This window comes from Pollicipes pollicipes, unplaced genomic scaffold (assembly GCF_011947565.3).
Source record: "Pollicipes pollicipes isolate AB1234 unplaced genomic scaffold, Ppol_2.1 Scaffold_4219;HRSCAF=4965_pilon_pilon_pilon, whole genome shotgun sequence".
In the NCBI taxonomy this organism is placed as follows: domain Eukaryota; kingdom Metazoa; phylum Arthropoda; class Thecostraca; order Pollicipedomorpha; family Pollicipedidae; genus Pollicipes; species Pollicipes pollicipes.
The window spans coordinates 30,660,064-30,679,212 of NW_023596448.1; the positions used below are offsets into that span (position 1 = coordinate 30,660,064).

General features: G+C 54.9%; 1 protein-coding gene across 6 annotated transcripts in view; it reads left to right on the top strand.

The window, feature by feature from the left end:
- The window catches only part of Nmdar2 (glutamate ionotropic receptor NMDA type subunit 2), a 131,735-nt gene that overhangs the window by 61,130 nt on the left and 51,456 nt on the right, over positions 1–19,149 (top strand). For all 6 annotated transcript variants that reach the window (XM_037218163.1, XM_037218166.1, XM_037218165.1 and 3 more), the window contains 3 exons: positions 5,283–5,431; positions 6,416–6,499; positions 14,249–14,432. In XM_037218163.1, coding sequence (XP_037074058.1) covers positions 5,283–5,431; positions 6,416–6,499; positions 14,249–14,432 — 417 coding nt within the window. The remainder of the gene's footprint in view (positions 1–5,282; positions 5,432–6,415; positions 6,500–14,248; positions 14,433–19,149) is intronic.

Here is a 19,149-nt window from a genome sequence, read left to right on the forward strand (position 1 = left end):
CGGTGTAGTCCCGAGACTATGCAGTCCCGAGACGATGCAGTCCCGAGACGGTGCAGTCCCAAGACGGTGCAGTCCTGGGACGGTGCAGTCCCGAGACGATGCAGTCCCGAGACGATGCAGTCCCGAGACGGTGCAACCCCGAGACGGTGCAGTCCTGAGGTGATGGAGTCCCGAGACGATGCAGTCCTGAGACAGTGCAGTCCCGAGACGGTGCGGTGCATCATGGCGTCACGTATGTGGAGCGTGCCACAGGTCATAGAAAGTGCGTAACGTGAACGCCATAAAACGTGATTTGACGTTTATCGTTATCTTCCAATTTTTGCGTCCACCTTTATGCTCTCACGGCCGCTTCTATCTGTTTTTGTGTTGATTGGCGTCCGGAGACGGTAACTGCATTTCCATGGAACACGTTTTAATTAGGAGAAACACGAACATGAAAGCTTACAATACGTGATTCCCACAATGAAGCCATACCACAGCACTCAAATTCAGTGGAAGTCTCGTGACAGAGGCTTCGGCGCGGGGCATAAACACCAGTGGCCGCGAGCAAAGCCTCAGTCGTACCGCCTGCATTGCGGTGAATTCTCAAGACCTTATAAAAGATGCGTCATGTAATGGTTTTCACTTATCCTATTATTATGACGTTAAGCACAGTGACTTTTCAAAGGGCGCCGTAGCTTTCGGATGCATATTTAGTTTTACACCTGTCTGTTACACGGCTGTATCTACAAAGCAGGTACATACCAGCAACATAGCACGCGGTCAAGGGACGCACACATACAGACTTCCACCAACCAACCTCTCGCTGAAGAGGTTGTGTCGTTTGCTGGGACAACAACAAACGCCTTTTTCCACTGACGTCATTCATACCCGCAAATAGCGGATGACATTCTGACCACCATTCTTCAGGTCTGCCAAGGTCCTGATTTCTGGTGGGTATAGGTGGGTTTTTCTCTTTATTTAACTTTCATCGCTGGCCAAGCTGATTCTACTAATTAAGCTAATAAGCTGCTTTTCATTGCCAGCTAATTTTCATGTCAATTTGGATAAGGTCGATGCGAAATCCCCAGTGTAGTCGCCGAGGCTGCAATGCATATCTCATTAAATTTCTTGTATGAGCCAAGATTGCCATTTTGGGAATAAAATGTCGGGCTACTGAAAATAAAATATTTGGCGGTGAATCGAAACATTGGTCGCGTAGTTTTGAATGCCAATAATTCACATTAATTGTTTTATCAGATCTTGTTAGGGCTACAGAGGCACTCCGTATTGGTATTATTACACACATTTTGCCCTGAGTTTTGACCAGAGCATGTCTTCTTTAAATGTCATAGAGGTGACACACTGTTTTTAGTGTTGTCAACCTTCCTAGACTAAATATTTCTTAATTCACTTTTGATTAGTGTTTTAGGCCTTAGAAATTTAATAGAAATTAATTGGCTAGTGCATGCTTTGGGTGACCCCGGAGAAAAATCTGGCAGCACGCACAACAGTAACTACTCATGCATTGATTGGAGTCTATGTTAGCGATATAGCCCCACGGGTGGTATTCTCCCTGTCACTTCCTGGTGCTTTTTGTTACATGCGGAACTTCCTGGTGCTTTTTGCTTGCATGCGAAACTTCCCGGTACTTTTTGTTGCATGCAAAACTCCCGATCGGCTTTCGGAAGTTTTGAGTCATTTCCAGCACTATACTACTTATGAATGAAACGACAGTTTCATCTAAACCGCTAGCACTTAAAAACTTGATACTTTGCAACGTGACGCTGAAGTGGCTTTTAAGCAAGACCCAGGAAAAGTGTCAGACGGGTTTCGCAGTGCTCTTTTCCTGGAGCGTTTCGCCGAGTTCTCTTTGATCCCCCGACTCCAACTGTGGAGGCTACTGCTTCAAACTAGGAAAAGAGTTAATGAATCCGGCCAGCCGAAGAGGTTTTTATAAAAGCTTTTTAGTGACCCTGGCAGATAGTCGTGGCACTTGCCCCGATCTATGTCGTATCTTCTTCTTGCGATGGCTATTAGCTTTTGCTGTACCATATCGTTGCAGAGTTTTGGCTTAAACATAGTCCGTTTCTGGGGAGGGCGGGAGGGGAGCAAAACGTCAAAGTAGCACATCATTACGACAGTGCTTTTCAGCATAGTAACGGTGCCGTCGTCCGAAGTATTCCGTGCGCCTGTTGTACCGTTTGCGCCGTTACTCGGCCGTTTTAGCTGAAAGACTGCTTCTTACATTTACCATCTGTTTTTCTCGCCGCATATCAACAGATGGAACGTTCCAGCTGGGTTCGGTTTCTGCAGCGCGTCCTACCTTTAGTGTCCAACACTGCGCTGGCAAAGCTGGTGAATGATAGAACTAAGGCTGGTTCAGACACATTCAATTGATTCAGCCTTATTGGAGTCGAATGTGCGTTTCCGCGATCAACTGACCTTGTCGGAGCGAAGCGCGACCCAAGCAAGGAAGATCGTGCAACCCCCGAGTGCCGCTGACGAACGCCGCAACGTATGGCAGCCAAACTAGAACTGCCAGCCTGGTACTCCCACTTCGTGGCCAAGTCGATCGAAGGCCAGCACTGGTCATCTGTGATCTAATAAGACTGAAGTCGACTCTATGCGGATTTGAGTTCAAGGCACGTAGCGAATCGCCATGATTCAACATCACGGTTATTGCATTACATCCGTGATCCAAATCACAGGCCGATTCATATCAGCTCGGAACGAATCATGATTAGCTTTCAAATGTTGACTGGAGTGAGCGTGGGACTTACGATGGCATTTGTTGAAGAGCAACGTATGACACATGCAGGTATGAACGCATGTCCCAGGACTCAAACGCATTCTGGTAATACGGCTCATCTCAATGCACTGCTTTTTTTGGCGGCTGGAGCTATCAGTCTGTTGGAACCAATTCAGACGGTGGTGAGAAGCGTTCGCCTTCTCTCGCGACGAAAAATCCGGCTGTCAGGAGTCAACCGGACGGTTGACTCTCGCTAACACCACACATCTTCCCTCACAGCCACCACACGCCTTCCCTCACAGTCACCACACGTCTTCCCTCACGGCCATCGCACGTCTTCTTTCGAGGTCACCACACGTCTTCCCTCACGGTCATTGCAGTTCTTTCGAGGTCACCACACGTCTCCCCTCACAGCCACCACACGTCTTCCCTCACGGTCATCGCACGTCTTATTTCGAGGTCACCGCACGTCTTCCCTCACAGCCACCACACGTCTCCCCTCACAGCCACCACACGTCTCCCCTCACAGCCACCACACGTCTCCCCTCACAGCTACCACACGTCTCCCCTCACAGCCACCACACGTCTTCCCTCACGGTCATCGCACGTCTTCTGTGGGGGTCACCACACATCTTCCCTCACGACCATCGCACGTCTTCTTTCTGGGTCACACCACACGTCTCCCCTCACAGCCGCCACATGTCTTTCCTCACGATCGTCGCACGTCTTCTTTCGAGGTCACCACACGTCTTTCCTCACGGTCATTGCAGTTCTTTCGAAGTCACCACACGTCTCCCCTCACAGCCACCACACGTCTTCCCTCACGGTCATCGCACGTCTTCTTTCGAGGTCACCACACGTCTTTCCTCACGGTCATTGCAGTTCTTTCGAAGTCACCACACGTCTCCCCTCACAGCCACCACACGTCTTCCCTCACGGTCATCGCACGTCTTATTTCGAGGTCACCGCACGTCTTCCCTCACAGCCACCACACGTCTCCCCTCACAGCCACCACACGTCTCCCCTCACAGCCACCATACGTCTCCCCTCACAGCTACCACACGTCTTCCCTCACAGCCACCACACGTCTTCCCTCACGGTCATAACACGTCTTCTGTGGGGGTCACCACACATCTTCCCTCACGGCCATCGCACGTCTTCTTTCTGGGTCACACCACACGTCTCCCCTCACAGCCACCACATGTCTTTCCTCACGATCATCGCACGTCTTCTTTCGAGGTCACCACACGTCTTTCCTCACGGTCATTGCAGTTCTTTCGAAGTCACCACACGTCTCCCCTCACAGCCACCACACGTCTTCCCTCACGGTGATCGCACGTCTTATTTCGAGGTCACCACACGTCTTCCCCCACAGCCACCACACGTCTTCTCTCGCAGCCGTCAAACGTCTTCACTCACGGTCATCGCACGTCTCCTCGGGCGTCCATCACGCGCCTTCTCACCCAGCCACCACACGTCCTCTCCCCCGTCCGCGGCCGCTGCTTCCCTTCCGCTGGTTCGCCTGACCGCATGCCGAAGCCGGTGGTTTTTGCGGTAGTTAACACGCCGAGAAGGCATCAGGCGACAGGCGGACGCCATCCGTCTCTAGCGTCGCGACAGAGGCGTCGTGTTTTTACTCGCGCGTAATTTGCTCGGCGGAGGTGGGCGCATTTTGCGACCGCGCAGGCCGAAGTCAGATTTCCCGACGGGCACGAAGATGGCCCGCGGGAACTCAGGTCTGGTGGCCGGGCGCACTGAGTGATGGACTCGTTATGTGGGGCTGCAGGACAAAGCCATTCCTTAAACCGATCAGACTCACGACGGTAATCTGCCCTCAGCGACATTTGATTAAAAGCAGCCGTCCGCTCGCAGTGCTCCGCGGTGTGTTGAAACTGATACAGGGATCATCTATGGGTCGTGGGATTGCGTGTGTTCTAGGAGAATGCGATGCACATGCGGTGTGGCGCGAGCGAATCTCGTTCGCAATGTCGGACTTGGACGATGCTTGAGCTTGCTGGGTTCAAAGTAGCGGTAACACTGTTTTTCCGCAATTGCACGCGTCCTGCTCCTGTCTACGAAAGCCAACATTGGAAATGCCGGAAGCTCTTGTTGTACTGCTTTGTTTGTGTATGCGCCATGGTATGAATAATATTGTAGATTTGTGGCAAACATACGTGCCTATCTTGATCATGAAAACTGATTGTCAGAGCCATGTAAACAGATATCAAACTTCATATTGACACCGTACGATGAGAATCGGTAAATGCACCGCCATTTGAACTCATGATAACCCATGCTTCTTAACAGGCAGCTCAGCGTTTTTGCCCTGGCTTTGCTCTAGTCGAGGTGAGCTATCCCGAACGAGGTCAGAAAGCCCACTTCCACCGTCCCCTATGGAGTTCACCGCTCCCGCCAGCAGACTGTTCTTTGGCCGAGCCGGCGCCGCGACCCGGATACCACCCCCGCCTCGCGCCCAGCGCCGCTGCGCGCTGCGCGTGCCAGCCGCGTACTCTGCGCCGAGTGCGCTAACAATCGGCGCGCGCGTCCCCAGGTTCACGATCATCGGAACTCTGACGGTGGCCGATCCGGCTACCGACCTGCCCGAGCTCAGCCAATCGGAGGCGCGCATCATCCTGCTCTACTCGACGCGCGACGAGGCCGTGCACATCATGCGTCTCGCCACGTCGCTTGGCATCACAGGTGGGTGACGTCAGTCGGGTGACGTCAGTCTAGTGGCATCGGTCTCGTGACAATCTGGTCTAGTTAGTCTGGTGGCGTCAGTCTAGTGGCGTCAGTCTAGCGGCGTCAATCGAGTGACGTCAGTCGAGTGACGTCAGTCGAGTGACGTCAGTCGAGCTACATCAGTCGAGTGACGTCAGTCGAGCTACGTCAGTCGAGCGATACCATTCGGGGGATGATATGCGTGTGACGTCAGTCGGGTGACGTCAGTCGGATGATGACATCCGGGCGACATCATTCGGGTGACGTCAAGTTATTTCAATCAGGTTTTGCACGTTTATCTCAGTCGGGCAATGTCAGAAGATGACATCAGTCGATGACAGTGGGTGACATCAGTCGGTGACGTCAGTCGGATGGTGTCAGTCGGTTATCATCTGTCGGGTGGCGTTAGTCCTATAATGTCAGCCGTGGACATCAGTTGAACACGTCAGTCTGCTGCTCTGTAGGTAGTTGGCCAGTGGTCGCGTAAGTGTCGCCTCGTAAGGGTCTGACGGGCCAGTTGGGCTGGGACAAACGGCTCAAGTGGAAGATTTGCCCAGCTACGCAAGCAATGCTTCCTCGAGCTACGGCTACGTCCGTCAGTATGCACGCAAGCCAAATGCACGACATAGATCAAAAAATGAACACGGCAAAAACCAGCGCGGCTTGAAGAGCGCCTTTGATGAAAAATGCTATCATAATGTCATCCCCACTGCAGCATTGTGTGCGCTGACAACTATCTTGGAAGCCTGAATGGCTCTGTATGTCGTAGTGGCGAAGCTTTGTGACGCCCTCCTCTGGCTTTGTGCGCGCCACCGCGAGTTTCCTGGCGCGTGTCATCGTATGCGGTCCGAACTGACTCACTACGTCTGCGGACGTCCCTGGACGGTGTTTTCGTGCCTCTCCGAAAACATGCGCTGTCCAGGCCAGCCATCCCCGCCTTAACCAATGAACGCTCTTCCTCAGGCAAGAACTACGTCTGGATCGTGACGCAAAGCGTGCAGGGAAGCTCGAAAGACGCTCCGGACGACTTTCCCATCGGGATGCTCGGTGAGTGCTGATTCACTGTCCACGCGGTCGGGAGGTGCTCGGGATTTCAATCGACACATCCAGCATCACCACTCCGTGGCTCTGTGAAAGCCATTGATAAGCGCGCGCGATCTCAGCAGGTGTGCTTGCTGATCAATCATAACGGCTTCAGCGCGATACGCCGAAGCAATCGGCAGCTCCCGCTGGTGTTGAGCCGGGATGTAACCGGCATGCCTGAGGAGCACTAGCGCCGGCGGCGCGGATCAACGCTCTTGTCCGCTCTGCACCTGCACCTGAGCCGGACGAGCGCTGACCTGACACGCGTCCCTTCATCCATCGATGTCGGCACGCGCGCACAGGTCACGTCTGTTCGAGCGCTCAGGGCACGTGGGCACGAGCGCACAGGTCACGAGCGCCCAGGTCACGTCGTCACGAATGCTCAGGTCACGTCGGCACGGGTGCTCAGACCGCGCCGACACGAGTGCGCAGGTTATGTCGGCACGAGTTGCCCAGGTCACGTCGCCACGAATGCTCAGGTCACGTCGTCATGAATGCTCAGGTCACGTCTTAACGAGCGCTCAGGTCACGTCGTCATGAATGCTCAGGTCACGTCTTAACGAACGCTCAGGTCACGTCGTCACGAATGCTCAGGTCACGTCGTCACGAATCCAGGTTCCGACGGTCTTACTTAACGAGCGCTCAGGTCACGTCGCCACGATCTTCAGGTACGTCTTAACAGCGCTCAGGTCACGTCGGCACGAACGCTCAGGTCACGTCGACACGAGGGTTCAGGTCACGTCGGCATGAACGCTCAGGTCACGACAGCACGAGCGCTCAGGTCACGTCGCCACGAACGCTCGGGTCACGTCGCCACGAACGCTCATGTCACGAGCGCACATGTCACGGGAGCACATGTCACGAGTGCTCAGGTCACACCGCTGACGCGGCCCCGGGCCGATGCCGCCTGTGACCCGCGGTCACGTCAAGGTGACATTGCCCTCATGATGGCTCAGCGCGTGAAACGTTAACGGCGTTCCAAGGACTTTCGATGGCATTTGCAAGAGTACTTTGTATGGTCAGAGTGGCATACAAACTTGTGCAGTTAAGCCCGAGTCCTCGTTCCAAACGAGCCGTCCGCGTCGAAAATCAAATTTGATTAGAAAACTTCTTCTCCTATTGAAATGTTTTGAAACACAAATAGCCATTGAGGATCTTGCGCGTAATTCTAAAACTTTTCCGGCCCTCAATGTTGCGACCGTTTCCTCGATGTCAACGTTACATATGCTTGATATTTCTGCTGGTCCAGCATGGCAACAGATCGTCACATGGGTGACCTTCTGCGGTGGGACATAGGAGTGTCTTCTGTACGGAATCCCCCGCCGCATGCTGAGCTGCGGGCCCGCATCGTGACGGGCGATGTCGCTGCCTCTGCTTCTGGTGATGCTGAATGCTCGGCTGCAGCGCAAAATTGAAACGCACATGCAGCAGCATAGGTCACAATTCAACCATCGGAAGCCATGAAGTTTTGCCAAAAGCGAACTTTTATGATCCGGGGTCTGTTTCGCTCCATTAAAGCCGACGCGTCTGTGCTGAACCGGTGCCAGAAACATTCGAGCACTCCAGAAGCTTGTCGCCATCAGCAGCCTTGCCCACCGCACCTCCTCGCGTTGGCCTCTCACGCTCGTTTGCTGGCTGATCAACGACAGTGTGCTCAGCTCAAGAACAGCGAACCGCTTGATTGGAGGCGCTGAGACGTACTGAACTGGGGCATCGGCTCAGAGGACCACGTTGGAGTAGCGGACAACGGACCAGGGTACACAGACTGTGATGGCAGCATAACCCTGGACTGAGGAAACACCGTCAGCGACCCGGATTCTGTTGTTCGTGCCTTACCGTAGATAGGCTTCCGACGGAAGGCTGACACCGGTGTGATGCATAGTCACTGATCTCTGACCTCCCCCCCCCCCCCACCGAAGAAAATCCTGGGTGCGCCCTTGCGAGGACACGAAGCGCTCCGATCATTAAACAGCGAGAGGTCCAGGTACTGAGGCCGACGCTGCTGCGCGGAGCTCCGTCCGGCCTCCCTCAGCGGCTCAGTGCTGCTGAACTATCCCCACCCGCCGTAAGGGTGAAGCGGCCCCGCCGAAGTCGGCGCTTCCGCCGCACCGGCCGGTCGCCGACGACTCCGCGGGCTCAACCGAACCTCGTAAAGTACTAATCGGTTCCGCTGGGCCTCCCAATGCCAAACAAAACCGTTAAAATAATGGGTATTGAGAAACGCCCAGGCCTAGCGGGCGGGACATAAGCGGTTCCTATATCTCTATATCTATAGCTATATCTTACGCTCCAGATATATATCTATATATCTCTCATACTAGAGATATCATTATAGAATAAGCTATAGGGATATATATCAAAGAGATCTATTCTATCTATTATCTCTTATATCTCTTATCTCTCTACTATATATCTCTCTCTTATCTCTATCATATCTATATATTTATATATTCTATCTCTCTCTCTCTCCTATATATATCTATCTTATATTCTCTATATTCTATCTCTTCTCTTCTATATATCTCTAGATATATCTCTATAGATCTCAAATATAATATTCTCTCTCTCTCTCTCTCTCTCTCTCTCTCTCGCTCTCTCTCTCTCTCTCTCTCTCTCGCTCTCTCTATCTTTGTCTGTCTCTATCTCTCTCTCTCTTGCTCTCTCTCTCTCTTTCTGCCTCTCTCCCTCTCTCTCTTCTTTCTCTCTCTCTCTCGCTCCCTCTCTTTCTGTCTCTCTCTCTCTGTCTATCTCTCTCTCTTTCTCTCTCTTTTTCTCTCTCTTACCTTTTCTTCTCACGCCTTCCTCCTCCTCCTCCCTTCTCTCCCTACTGCAGTGTCGTTCTATTTCTTCCGCGCCCCCCCCCCCCCGCCTCTCTCGCTATATTGGCACAACTCCGTTCTGTGCTATTTCCTACCTCGAGCCGCGAATAGACGGCACACCCTCTTTCATCACAAACTGACATCCCGACATTTGGAATGCAAACAGTTATGCCTATAAACACCCAATACAGCAGTATGACCGGCTGTCAAAACGCGTTTTCCCAGTGGACGGAAGGCAAGGGACAATGATTTTGACGCCTTGACCGCAATGTTGCTGACTGTGGAGCCGAGGGGAAGCCTACCCTTTGGGGCGAAGCCTTTTTCCTGGAATTCGCGCCTGGTCGCCAAACATCTTCATTCCATTTGTAATTTAGTCCAGCCATTGACCTTGAACCTTTCGTTACCTCATTACGCGATAGAAATATTTCGGGCATTATCTGCCACACCGCCTTGGATGATGTTTTGCTCGGACTTGCGAACCAAAGGCATCCGAGCAGGGTATAGATTTCTCTTTATCCGATATTTTGATGTTTTCTCGCACCAAGGCTTTTGTAATATAAGTCTGGCGGCGCAAGCTTTATTGTTATCTATTGCCTCTGGAGTGGAGTTTACTGTATGCCAGTTATTTATTACAGGAAAACACTAGGGGTTCGTTGCTATTATCCAGGCTTTCTGTCATCCAAAGTTAATAGGGAAAGTACAACGGTGCACAATTTTTAGATGACATTGAGATAACTTGCTAGCCAGATGTTGGAAGCTCAGCATAGGAGCATCGATGTGTTGGAGGTCTTTGCATCCCCGACTTCTTTTTCACGCAGTTCATGACAACATACGGGGATAGCAGCTTCGACTTCGTCGCCGGGAAGGAGACCACACTGAGGCCACATACGCGAATATCATCCGCGTGACGTATCGCGTGACGCCCTCGTTCCCGACGTGGCCGCGCATAGTCATTTGTCACGCTCTTCTACAGTGTCGGCGGCCGACTATTTCGGCCCCACAACAGCGGCACTCAGTGGACGACCCGCAGTCAAACCGAGACGCCGCTGCTGCGAACCGCGGCGTAGTGCTGGTCAAGGAGAAACGCGACGCAGGCTTTGCAGAGCGCATGATTCAGGCGGCGAAATGCGAAGTTTCGGACGTCTGCGTGTTATGGCCAGCCACTCCAAGCGCAGTTGAGACTTCATCACTGTTGGTTGTCGGTTCATCCCGACGTGCAAATAGAGACGGGAAACGTGGACGTGGAGATGGGTGCTCCTCGCAGTGCGCGTTCTCTGGGTGACCTGAAAAGAGCGCAGAGCTGCGTAAGGTGCTCACCGTAAGAACAAGTCGCCGGACCGAAAATGATCGCCCAAGATATGCCACGACGTGTTTTACTTAAATTGATAGTGGACCATAAGATCTTCGAAGCCTTAGCGGTGAGCACTTTCGGTGCACGTTTATGTCAGGAGCCTTGATGCATAGATGCCGGAGCTTTCATTTTCGAGAATTGGGAATGCTCAGGTGTTCGGTGATCATGCTGTTGTTACATGATGACATTCCAACAGAGAAGGACAATCTGATTGGTATGGAACTCGCTAACAGTCCAGCGTTCCGTTGGGTGGGGTTATGTGACTCCACTCCAGTCTCAATAGATCTGAATTCACCAGTCTGGAAGTTATGCGATTGACCTAAGTTTGGAGTAATTGAAGAGGGTTCAGGAATGTCGTTCAATTAATGCAGATGAGATCAAAAGTTATCGAATGCATGATTCCTGGGTATTCTGTGCGCTTTAAACGGATGCAGGTTCGAATAAACAAGTTCCACACTGCGCAATGTGAAAATGTATGCACAAACTAGCCGTGAAATTCGATACACATTCAATCACATAACGGATACGCGTCGCGTACGAGCTTACATGAGATGCTCTTCAACTACTGCAACGTTTTCATTAGCTTTGCATGCTTGCTCTCCTGATTGCCTGCGACGCAGACAAGAGCAGCAGGAGCCGGCGCTGATTACACGCTGTCAGTGCTGTACGCGTCAGTCCGTCCTGACAGGCCGCTGCGCCCAGCAACGCCTCGCCGTTGGCTGCCAGCGGCCGCCTGCGAGGCCCAGGTGACGCGGTGGCCGCCCGTGAGTCACCGGTGGCGCAGCGGCCGCCCGTGAGTCACCGGTGGCGCAGCGGCCGCCCGTGAGTCACCGGTGGCGCAGCGGCCGCCCGTGAGTCACCGGTGGCGCAGCGGCCGCCCGTGAGTCACCGGTGGCGCAGCGACCACCCGTGAGTCACCGGTGGCGCAGCGGCCGCCCGTGAGTCACCGGTGGCGCAGCGGCCGCCTGAGAGTCACCGGGGGCGTAGTGGCCGCCTGAGAGTCACCGGTGACGCAGCGGGTGCCTGCGAGGCCCCGACGACGCAGCGACAGCGTCCGAATCTCGCGGTAGCTGGCGAGGGAACCCAGCTTTCGCTTCATTGACTTCCACCATGAGCCATAGGCTGTTGTTGAAGTCATGAGTCCAGGGTCGAATTGAACATAAGAATTGGGTTGACCGTTACTCATAAATGAACACGAGTGTCTCACATACCAACAGCCTTGCTGCCTGCTTCATGCCTGAACTTCCGTAAAGCTGTGCCAAGGCTAGATATTAGCTGCCTCCTGCTCTTGGCTGCCCGGCCGCTGGGAGGCTCCGCCCGGTCGCTGGGAAACCCTGCCTGGCCTTTGGGAGGCTCCGCCCGGTCGCTGGGAAACCCTGTCTGGCCTTTGGGAGGCCTTGCCCGGTCGCTGGGAGGCCTGCCCGGCCTCTGGGAGGCCTCGCCCGGTCGATGGGAGGCCTTGCCCGGTCGCTGGGAGGCCCTTTCCGGTCGTTGGGAGCCCCTGCCCGGGCGCCGGAAGGCCTTGCCCGGTCGCTGGGAGGTCTTGCTCGGTCGCTGGGAGCCCCTGTCCGGTCGCCGGGAGGCCCTGTCCGGTCGCTGGGAGGCCTTGCCCGGTCGCTGGGAGGCCCTGTCCGGTCTTTGGGAGCCCCTGCCCGGTCGCCGGGAGGCCTTGCCCGGTCGCTGGAAGGCCTTTCCCGGTCGCTGGGAGCCCCTGCCCGGTCGCTGGGAGCCCCTGTCCGGTCGCCGGGAGGCCCTGCCCGGTCGCTGGGAGCCCCGGTCCGGTCGCCGGGAGGCCCTGCCCGGTCGCTGGGAGCCCCTGTCCGGTCGCCGGGAGGCCTTGCCCGGTCGCTGGGGGCCTTGCCCGGTCTCTGGGAGCCCCTGTCCGGTCGCCGGGAGGCCTTGCCCGGTCGCTGGGAGGTCCCTGTCCGGTCTTTGGGAGCCCCTGCCCGGTTGCTGGGAGGCCTTGCCCGGTCGCCGGAGGCCCTGCCCGGCCTCTGGAGGCCCTGCCCGACCTCTGGGAGGCCCTGTCCGGTCGCCAGGAGGCCATGCCCGGTCGTTGGGAGCCCCTTCCCGACCTCTGGGAGGCCCTGTCCGGTCTTTGGGAGCCCCTGCCCGATCGCTGGGAGGCCTTGCCCGGTCGCTGGGAGCCCCTGTCCGGTCGCAGGGAGGCCCTGTCCGGCCTCTGGAGGCCCTGCCCGACCTCTGGGAGGCCCTGTCCGGTCGCCGGGAGGCCCTGCCCGGTGGCAGCGGCATACCCTGACCCGACATTATGCGGGCCGCTCCACGTCAGTGATCCCACGCTGATCCTTGGTAAGCCCCCTGACCACTCTATCACGACGCATTCGGCCAACGTGTCGTTCGAATCAATACGCGCTTGTCGCGCGCCAGGACTCGCCGCCGCGGCGTGCGGTGGCGCGTGCCTGGCGTCGGCTGACCGCGGAGACACGGGCGAGCCCGGCGCGTGGCGTCGCGTCGGTGAATGGCGCAGCGCCTGGGAGCGCGACAGTCCGCGGAGGCGGAGCGGTGTCGTCTGGTAGCCTATCGAAATCTACCAACGGGTCGAAATCTGGCAACTGATCGAAATCTGGCATCTGGTCAAAATCTGGCAGCTGGTCGAAGTCTGGCAACCGATTGTAGTATGGCAACTGATGGAATCCTGAATCCTGACGCCCGAGGCATGCTTCCTGGATGTCGGCCGCTCTGGCTTTGAACTTCGAAAATTTGATCCTTTTTCCGCGTTATTTTTTCCCAAACTCAAGAGGCAAACGTGGCGGGCTGAAACGCGAGCCACCTGACCTGAAACGCCGGCGGCCTGGTGCCCTGGCGCCGCTGGTTCCGGCGCGCCGCCAGCAGTCGTGTTAGGATGCAACGGCACCGCAGTCGCATCAGCGACCAACTGACTGGAATGGCGCGCCGTTTTCATGATTACGAAATACTCTGCATCTTTCTATTGCCAGCCTTTTCTTGTTCGCTAGTCACCGTTGCTGCAAAGAACTGCACAAAAAATCAAAATTTGTTTGCATGTTTTTAGGTTTATTATTGTGATGTATGTTTATTCCGGTGAAGTCCACGTGGTCGCTACCATACATGCGCACCAGAGGTGAAATGGCTGAGTGGTTAATACCTGCGGCTCCCACATTGGGGCCGGGTTCGAATGCCGATAGAGCCATGACCTTGAAGCATGATTCCGACCTACGCAGTCGCTGGCCGTCCATAATACGGCGCCGCACGTGCGTCGCGTTCCCTCCTCATAGGGAGAAAAAAGGAAACTGTGCTCTGCACCACCGCCTGCCCTTTTAAAGCAATTTAGATCATTGTTCTCACCTACCCTCCTTGTTCTCAATGCTTCTCTCGCAGCGCTGCTCCACGCAGTTTAGGTCCAGGTGTTGCCCGTATCGTGCCGCGCCCCTCGCGCCGTACGCCCCACCATCTCTCCCACGCGAGCTATCAGCTGACCCGACGCTGCCCCCTCCCGCGCCCCGCCCCCTCCACCACGCGCTCCAGCCTCCCCCACTCCTCTTACGCCGCCACCGGGGTCGGCAGGCGTGCACTTCAAGACGGACGAGGATAGCATGATCGCCGAGATCGGGCGGGCCATGGCCGTGTACGCCCACGGCCTGGAGCTGCTCTACACCGACAAGGACTCGGCCCGGCTCAGCATGCAGCCGGCGCTCTCCTGCGTCGGCAGCGGACAGTCGCGCTGGCCGGAGGGCGAGCGCTTCTACAGGTGAGCTCCGGTGGTGCTGAGGCTCCGGTGTGAATGCTGAGGCCCCAGTGTGGGCGCTGAAGCTCCACTAAGGCTCTGGTGCGGTGCTGAGGCTCCGGTGCGCTGCTGAGGCTCCGGTGCGGTGCTGAGGCTCCGGTGCGCTGCTGAGGCTCCGGTGCGCTGCTGAGGCTCCGGTGTGTGTGTGGGGGGGGGGGCTCCGGTGTGGTGCTGAGGCTCCGGTGCGGTGCTGAGGCTCCGGTGTGGTGCTGAGGCTCCAGTGTGGGTGCTGAGGCTCCGGTGTGGTGATGAGACTCCGGTGTACAGGGGCGCATGCGATAATGATGCCGGAAAGTGTGGAAGACATCAGGATGCCGTCTTGTGTGTGACCAGCCACATGACAGCCGCATGGAACTGTCACGAAAATGTAAACGAGTGGCTGTTTGCGTCCATAATCAGTCAAATATTGCACATGCACAAACACACATACGCACACTCACGTGGCGAGAATACGCCGGTATTAAATCGCCTAGGGCACACGAAGGCGGCTAGAGGGACTACCATTCGATACTACCATTTTGAATGGAGGCTTTACACTCATCCACATCCTGGTGGACCCGGCCAATGGCGTCCAGGACCACCTAGCGCTACTTATGGTGTACCGGTCGAATGATTCCGAGCTGCAACACTCGCGCCTCACCTAGCAGAACGTTACAAATCCAGGTATGGCATTGAGCCAAGCAAATCCACTGTCCCTGTTAGAGCAGTTCCTACAGGGGCGTACTGGCAGAGAGGTCAGTGCCTTCAGCTCCCCGTGGGGGTGGGGGGTGTGGGGGGGGGGGAGGGGGTGTGGCTCGAACTCTAATAGCGCCATGGCCGCTGGGCGTTGATCTGCCACTGCGGTCACTGGCGCTCCCGTAACGAGGTGCGCGATGGCACACGTCGGGCTCGTTAAAAAAGCAGTTTTCGTATGGGACACTCCAAACGCGGACATCCGTTATAATGGAAGTTCTGGCGAGTTTAAAAAGAGTTAAAGAGCTGCACTCACGAATCGACGTCAAAGACTGTGGTCTATTGCGACTATGGTAGCCGGGTCTGCTTTTGCATTCAACTATGTCTCATTGGGCAGTACTGTCTCTCACAGCCCGTCTGTCTCACAACACGACCTCATAAAGCATTATGCAACGCAGCCATGTGAATTCAACAGCGATTCCTGGTTAAATATACCTGTGTAAAATCGTTTGTAATCAGTGATGAAAATGCTGCGGCACCTGTCATGGCAAACCGTCTGACGGTGAGCAGGTGCGAGTCAATCGACGATTGAAAACGACAGAGATGCGCAATGCAACGTAAGATGACGTTTTTAAACAACACTTTCTGACTCCCCGTAGGCGAAAACGTTTGCGAAACTGAATAACGTTTGGCTGACGAGTCTGGACAGTGAACAGCACGCTTTGATTACCTCACGCTATGACCGCTGAGGGAACTCGCTCTCAGGAGAACTCCGTCGCACCATTTCGCATCGCATGCGCCCAGTCTGCGGTCGGAGAGCCCGGTCGGCTGAGTGACGAGCTCCCGGGCGGGCGTTATTGCGCGTGACGCTCTGCTGGTGGATCCCTGTATAACCGCCGGTAATTCGCCGGCTCATCCCGCCGCTTACCGCGTGATCCGAGGCGGAAGTACCGTGACAATATTTCGACCGTGGTAGATGTGATTTGCAGTGATGTGTGATCAAAACCAGGAGGGCCACAGAGATATTGAGGGAGGGCTTCTAATTTAGTTGTACCTTTTAATAGTCTGTGGCCTTGTTAATTATTTATTTTGGTTAAATACCCTAGAACGCTGGTTTCCTTGCCATCAAAGAGAAGGCAGGCAGTGCTGTCAGAAAGACAGATGAACGTTTTGGTTCACAATGACACCTTCTAGAACAGATCATTTATTCGTGGGCGTCGAGCCACATATTCTGCCATCACGAGCTTTAGGTGAGACTCCCATCTGTCAGCACAACCGGACGCTCTTGACATCAACCCCCTCTAAAACCAACTGGCTCCAAACGGCCGCGCGCCCGAACGCCAGACAAACACATCAGTGCTATTTGCTTTCAAAACAGGTCCGCACTCTCCGCCGATTATCTGCCATCCTCACCCCAGAGGCTGTGTGTTTAAGAATCGCGCGATATTGCACACCGGAGACTCATAGAAATCAAAGGTTTTGTGGGCATCGTCTGAAGCTCATTGTTATGATTCTGTGGTCAGGTCGGAATTGCGCATAAATCACCTTACGCCTCTCTCTTTTCCGGTATTTCTGTGGCTGTTATCGAAATTGATGGCCTGTCTTGCTTCGGTATTATTCAAAGTAGTCACTAGCGCCTAAACCACATGAATACATCCACGTTAAGCGCTCTCCATCTGTCAGGTGATGGGAATTCGCGCTGAAGCTGGGAATTCTGAGCAAAGAAATATAAGCCTCACGCTCCGCCGGACGATCAGAGCTCAGACTCCGCTGGACGATCAGAGCTCAAGCTCCGCTGGACGAGCAGAGCTCAAGCTCCGGTGGACGATCAGAGCTCAAGCTCCGCTGGCTGAGCAGAGCTCAAGCTCCGCTGGACGATCAGAGCTCAGGCTCCGCTGGACGATCAGAGCTCAAGCTCCGCTGGACGATCAGAGCTCAGGCTCCGCTGGACGATCAGAGCTCAAGCTCCGCTGGACGATCAGAGCTCAAGCTCCGCTGGACGATCAGAGCTCAAGCTCCGCTGGGCGATCAGAGCTCAGGCTCCGCTGGACGATCAGAGTCGACCGATGAATCCAGAGCATGCTCGGAGGCCCGCTGAAGCAGGGTCCACGGCCAGTTCCACGAAAACGTCACAAGCAGACAATTTGTCTTACAGCAGCCGGAAATGGGTTTAGAACATTTGGAATACGCTCACTGCACCGTCTTCCCGCCAGGCACGCCTCCACTAATTTCTGCGCTCATGCTGGGCAGGTCGTTGAGTGGCTTTTGCTCTCGCTGGCGACCGCTAAGCAGAGTCGCTGAAATGTCCCTGACAGATGATGAACCTTCTCAGTTATTTCTTTCCCGCAACATTAGTCGCATACATGTACAAGACCTCGCAGGTTTAGTGTCCAGCATTCAGTAAAGGTGGTTAGCCGAGGACTGCCCACTCCGCTGCAATTCGGCTGCTATGTATGACATATGACATACATGACATCACATATGACATGTCCCTACATGTATGACACTAAAACACCTTTTCCTCTCAGCACTTGTCTTAAGTGTAATACTAGCACAGCCGTTCCTTAATATCTGGCAAACTGTCCCACGTCCGCACCGCTGCAGGATCGGTGCCCTCGGAGATCGACATTCCGTCGCCCCGTGTTTACAATGTTCCTTTCTCGCCCGACGTTTTTGTCTCGCGTGGCGCGCGGTGCGAAGTGCGCAGTGTTAATGTTTTAAATAGGGGTTACAGTACGCCACTAATCAATAAGATGGCATCGAATGATTCTGAAGAAGCCCGCTCTTGGGACTGCTTGGAAGCCGAGCCATGCATTGTCCTGATATTAGGAGACTCGAGAAAAAAAGCACGTGCGTGACCACAAAATCCGCCCAGTGTATGTGCACCGTCTTAGCCTGCCCAACCCAGTTTCCCTCGATAGGTCACGCGTGCTCATCCAATGGAACACTTCTGAAGACGTTCGGCGACCGCTGCCTCTCGTCCCCACCCAGAGGACGGGGAAGCAATGATTCGCGCGCGAGCGCTGGCCCCGCCGCGACAAATGGCAAGGCGCCGGCCGAGCGGGCGCGACCCGATCCGCGGGGTAATGGGAGCGGCCATGATGGATTGTGGGAGCGCCACCTCGGGCCGCGCACCGCCGGAAGGGGACCACTCCCCCTCCCCGTCCAGTACCCACGGCACGCCCAGGAGCGCAGCTGGCAGCGTGCGTGTGCTGGCCTTCCCCTCCCCCCCCCCCTCCCCGCCCGTGGGAATCGCCATTAAGTCTGCGGGAGCTGTCGTTAGCCCCGTTCTGGGGTGGTTGCATGGGGTTTGCGTTTCGGCTTTCCTTACGCCCGGGTGGCGTCTCGGAAGAGCTAACTATGTACGGATCGTCTGGTGGCTACTTGGAAACGGAGCCGTGCGTTGTACTAAATTTAGGAGACTTGAAAACAAAAGTGGAACTTTCAGGCACATGTTAAAAATGACAGGCAACACATACGGTTGTAGTTTTGTCTATTTTTGGTAGCGTATGTTTTGTTGCAGCACCCGAATGCATTTTATGGATGATATTATTTTGAATAATTTTTTTTCAAAAGCACTTCTGCTTATCTAGCACTTCAAACATTGCATAACTATAGTTTTCGGGGGAGTGCAAGTGAGAGGTAGGTACGTTATGTGCGAAACTGAAACCTGTTTCAAAAATTTATGCAGCCATTTGTTTGTTATTCCTACCGACTTCATGGTGTGCGGCAATGAGCTCTTATGGCCTCCTATTCCTGTTCTTTTCAATTCTGGGTGGAATTTTGCATTTGCGTGATTGAACTGCTCCAGCCGTAAAGACTGCACCCTCTCGCTCTCTTCAGATATCACTGCAAGTCTGGGACCACCGGTCGCTGTCTCCCGAAATGGCAGGCTTGCTGCTCGGAGACACTTCCAGGCACGTTCAGAAAAACGGCGGCCCGAAAGCTCTGCGGTCAATTTTTCCGCGCGCCACCCCAGCGGTGATGTTAAAGTTTGACGTGCAGTGGC